We start from the raw sequence: 5,000 nt of genomic DNA on the forward strand, positions 1-5,000 counted from the left end.
AACTTTAATACCAACCAAACACAAAAAGTGGAAAATGTCTAATCAACAAAAGTTTCCCTTTTTTTTGATACCAACCAAACACAAGAAAATGGTGTACGATAGTTTCCACCATGTTTTATGTGTGAACCAAGCCTAAACAATATGTTTATTGCAAAAGTTTGGAAAACCAAAAACTTGAGTTTCTCTAATTGTATTTCCCAATATATGGGAAATGAACCAAACAACCCCTAGGTCCACAACTATCCAAAGTAGGAAAGAGGAAAAATACATCATAGTCTGGAGAACCACAAATGATTACAGAAAAAGTCTCAATCAAATAACTACCTAAGAAAAATAAATTAGAGAATTGATAGAATAAATGGTGATCATTGCCGTTGAACTTGCCCCTCGAAATATATTTTTATCCTGCGAAGAAAGAACAATTCCCGAGTCTGAGGTGTGCAAACCCCAGGGGAGTCAGAAAACTCCCAACAAGCATGTAAAATGAAGGAATTGTGCGCGTGTAAGTGTATGTAACAGGTATAAAGAAAAGATGAAAACTCAATTAAAGGTGATAAAAGTAAAATGCAAATTGTAGATATCAAATAAGGTCTAGCACAAAGCACACACAAGCACATTACTATTATTTTAGGTGTTATTTGAATTAGAGAAGAATATTTTTATATATATATAAATCGGGGTCCCGTAAACCGTCCCGGAAACACGGCTTCAAGTTAGGATTGGCCCTTAACCCTTATATATAAATTTGGATATCAATAATGCGCATGAGCCCGCTTATATACACGTTATATTCTCCGTTCAATTCACCTTTATAAACGCCACATTTATCTGTATATCAAGAATGAATAATATTGCTCGCATATTCTGAACCAACTAAAATGCATTCAGAGAGCCAATGTGGATATTTATTTTAAGTGATTGGCCATATGAAAGTAATTTTCCAGCAACTTCTGCATGGTTCAAATTGCACCTATAACGGAGATGTCCTGATAAGAATCTCACTCACCCCGATGTAGGACATAAATTAAGGTTGATTTTCTTATGTATTACAAAAACACCAAAAATGCGTTATCAGATTTTCTTTTTTAAGGAAACAGTGTTAGGGATTTAAACTTGGAATGTCCATTCGTGTTAAAACATTTTATGTCTTTAAATATACAAATTCTAGATAACAATCTTGTTTTGCCCTTTTCGTTTGATCAATTATTCATTTATAATTACAATATAATTAATGTTATGCTCTTTGTACATGAGTTACCCTTACTACTGTATATATTCAATAGACATCTCAATCATTCAATATGTGATTAATATTTATGATGATGATTGGATCTTGGATCATAATTTTGTCGTGTGTTCGCTCACGCAATGCTTGGGTTGGATCGGGTTTATCGAGCTGCTGGACCTTAAAAGCAGATCCATTAGAAGTCGGGTCGGATCACATCATTAAAATACCCGACCAAACCCAAACCCGCATTCCTTTAAGCAGCCGCCAGTCATCAGTTCGTGGGGTTTTAACCATCCCATCCCTCTCTGCACCAAAACCCTAGCCATGCCGGCGATCTTCTCGCCGGAGTCTCTCTCGGCCGCCGGCAAATCCTCCGAAAAGCTCAGCCTCCCTTCTCTCCAATCAAAGATGAAATCGGACCCAAGCGGATACTTATCGGAGCTCCAACTGATCATTCGCCGCTTCGAGTCGTCGCTCGACCTCTTTCACCGGAGCTCCGCCCTCAATCCCTCGTCGGATCCCGCACTCGCCAAGGAGCTCGCGGATCTGGCGATGTTTCTCGCGCACGTGTCGCCGTTTTACGCGGAGGAGTTGAGGGAGTTCCCGAACCAGGTCGCGGAGTTGCTGAGGGAGGATGGGAGGGCGTTGCCCTCTTCGTTGAGGTGTCACTTGGCTCAGGCTTTGATTCTTCTTATTAATAGAAAGGTATCAAAGTTTTGGTTTTTAGGGTTGTGGGAACAAATTGGGATTTGTCTACATTCTCTCGTTATCAGTTTAATGCTACCTTTGTGTAAGTTTATACTTGAAGACTTTGTGAAGTTTTATCTTTTATTGTTTGTAGGTTGTTGGTATTGAAGAAACTCTTGAATTGTTTATGGAGCTTCAAGTAGTGGGTGATCGGACATTAAGAAAATTGGCATTTTCGCATGTTGTGCACACAATACGACGCATGAATCAAAAGCATAAAAATGAAGTTCATAACCGCAGATTGCAAACCATATTAAGAACCATGCTCGAGGTATGTGATGGCTTCTTTTTGGTAGATTATTTATTTATTTATTTATTTATTTTTGTGTCTTTTCGATGTTTATTCTAATAGGGGATGATTACCAATACTAGATCATTTAAGACAATGGCTTTTCGAATCTTAAGTTTAACTGTGATGCTTTTAAACTGACATACACAAGTTGTCCTGTTCAGGGGCAGGACGAGGCAAGGGCCAAGAGGGCACTTGTTATTCTTTGTGATCTTCATCGAAGGAGGGTGTGGTTTGATGAGCAGACAGCCAATGCCATTTGTACTGCATGTCTTCACCCATCTTCAAAGTATATGCTGCTAATTCTTTTACCATTCAATTATTGTTTGTTACACTTGCTAAGCCAATATAACTTCTAATTTCAGGATTTTAACTTCTGCTCTCTCCTTCATCCTGGGTTACGAACGGGTTGAAGATGAGAATGATAGTGAAGAATCTAGTGGTGAGGATGACACAACTAGTCAAAAGTCGCAAATTGTTCTTAGCAGAGAGGCCGTTTACAAGGTCAGTAACTTGACATTATCGCCATTGTCCTTTTTATCAATATATTTGCCTTATGAAGAATAGTTTCTTATCATGAAATAGTTTTCGACCAAAAAGCTTAGTCGCCATGTAAAACGTTGTTGTAAGCCTCGAAGCAGAGAGCCAATTCCTTATCCAAAGACACTTCTGTGTGGCTTCCCAACTTTTGGAACTGAGAAAAACCTGGGTTCACACTTTTGCAGACAACCAACCATCCTAAACTAAAAGGAACTCCAAAATCCAAATGGTTTTCAGGGTCGGGCCTTAATTGTGACAAAGATATACGGAAGGATGATGAGTGATGACAAATGGACAGACAAAGGATAGCCTCTCAACTACCTTTCAAATTTTGCCTTAATGGGGAATTATCTTGATGAATGGAAAATGACAGTATTTGTGTTGTGAATTGTCCCAGTCATGAGACAATAATCATATCATATCATATCATACTATACTCTTTATAAAAGTGTGAGTCTTGAGAAAAACTTTTCATGGTCAATAGTATCCTTGACCTTCTTGGATATTACATTGTTATCCTATCCTAATGATGATATTAAAGTTAAAATTTAGAAATATTATCTTTAGTTAAATTAAGTTTATTATCTCATCCAAATTATTGGTTATGACAAATTTCAAGATTTAAAAATATAACTTTCTCTATTTGAATCTAACCTTTTCTATTAACACACTAATCCCTCATTTATATATAAAGAGAAACTGATTGACTCTTCCTAAAGGCATAAAAACATGTCACGTGTCAAAAAAGTTACCACTTTTCTATCATATTAGAACATGACATGTGGATACTTAATCTCATCTTTATTATATAATTCCCATCAATTAGAAGTATCCATAGTTAAAAAATGCAAATAATCAAACCTCTACTTTATATGTGGATACCTAATCTTATCTTTATCTAAGGATTCTCATCAAATTAAAATTATTGATAATTATAACATTATAATAATCAACTTCCTCTTTTACATAAAAAAACAGGTTTACTTTATATTAGAGAATTATAAATAAACACCATGAAAAAGTACAAATAACTAAAAATAGAAACTACAAAACGACACCATACAGAAATTAGTAGAAGTCTTTAAGATACAAAATTATAAATAAAACCTTGAAAAAAAATCTAAAAATTACAGATAGCACCCTAAAAATCCAAAAATCATAAACCGTTCATTTAAAGTCCAATAATGACAAACAATGCCTTGAATATTTGAGAATTACAAATAACTGTTCAGAAATAAGAAAATTACAAATAACATTGTAAAAATTTGATATAATTTAAAATTATAAAAAACCATATGGAAATCCAAAAGTTCCAAACAACCCATTTAAAGTTTCTAAAATTACTAATAGGCCCTTGAAAATTTTTACAGCTAGTCATTTTAAAATTTTAAAAATTATGAATATCCCCTTAAAGAGTTTACAAACAATCATTTGAAAATATTACAACCAGCCCCATGAATGTTTAAAAATAATAAACAGCTTGCTGAAGATTTTGAAAATTACAAATACCTCACTTAAAATTTCTAAAATTACAAATAGGCTCTTGAAAATTTTACAATGAGTTATTTTGAAGTTTAAAAATTTGTGAATATCCCCTTAAAAAGTTTACAAACAGTCATTTGAAAATATTACAACTAACCCCATAACTGTTTATAGTAATGAACAACTTGCTAAAATTTTTGAAAATTACAAATAGCTCGCTAAAAATTTTACAAATAACCTTCCAATTTTTTTTGCAAATAGCTTGTGAAAGTTTTAGTAATAATAAAAACCCTAAAAAATTTACAAATAGCGCCCTAAAATTTTTGAAGTACAAATAACCCCATGAAAATTTTACAAAACAACCAATGAGAACTATATAGTCAAACCCTGAAAGTGTCAAATATTACAAATATCCCTCTGAAATTTTCAAGGTTATAAATAGCCCCTTGAAAATTTCTAAAACTATAAAATAAAATGGGATAATGTTGTAATTCATATTGTAGTGTAGGGAAAACATACCGTTGGGGGTATATAAAAAGACCTATGTAAAAAGACCTATGTTGCTAATACTATGGGTGTGGTCATAGAAAGACCTATGTTGCTAATACTATGTATGATGGGAATTTCCAACTGTTTATTTATCTATCACTGAAACTATCAACTTTATCTGATAAAGAAAATATTTATTCTCTTCTTCTCAAAACATATCAAAGA

General features: G+C 33.8%; 1 protein-coding gene across 1 annotated transcript in view; it reads left to right on the forward strand.

Moving 5' to 3' along the window:
- LOC109844515 (protein SDA1 homolog) overlaps nucleotides 1,504-5,000 on the forward strand; it is a 14,904-nt gene continuing 11,407 nt past the window's right edge. Inside the window, exons 1-4 of the mRNA XM_020413573.1 lie at nucleotides 1,504-1,933; nucleotides 2,070-2,246; nucleotides 2,429-2,553; nucleotides 2,630-2,768. Of these exons, the coding sequence (XP_020269162.1) occupies nucleotides 1,553-1,933; nucleotides 2,070-2,246; nucleotides 2,429-2,553; nucleotides 2,630-2,768 (822 nt within the window). The 5' untranslated portion in view covers nucleotides 1,504-1,552. The remainder of the gene's footprint in view (nucleotides 1,934-2,069; nucleotides 2,247-2,428; nucleotides 2,554-2,629; nucleotides 2,769-5,000) is intronic.

The sequence above is a fragment of the Asparagus officinalis genome, chromosome 6 (genome assembly GCF_001876935.1).
Source record: "Asparagus officinalis chromosome 6, Aspof.V1, whole genome shotgun sequence".
Lineage (NCBI taxonomy): Eukaryota > Viridiplantae > Streptophyta > Magnoliopsida > Asparagales > Asparagaceae > Asparagus > Asparagus officinalis.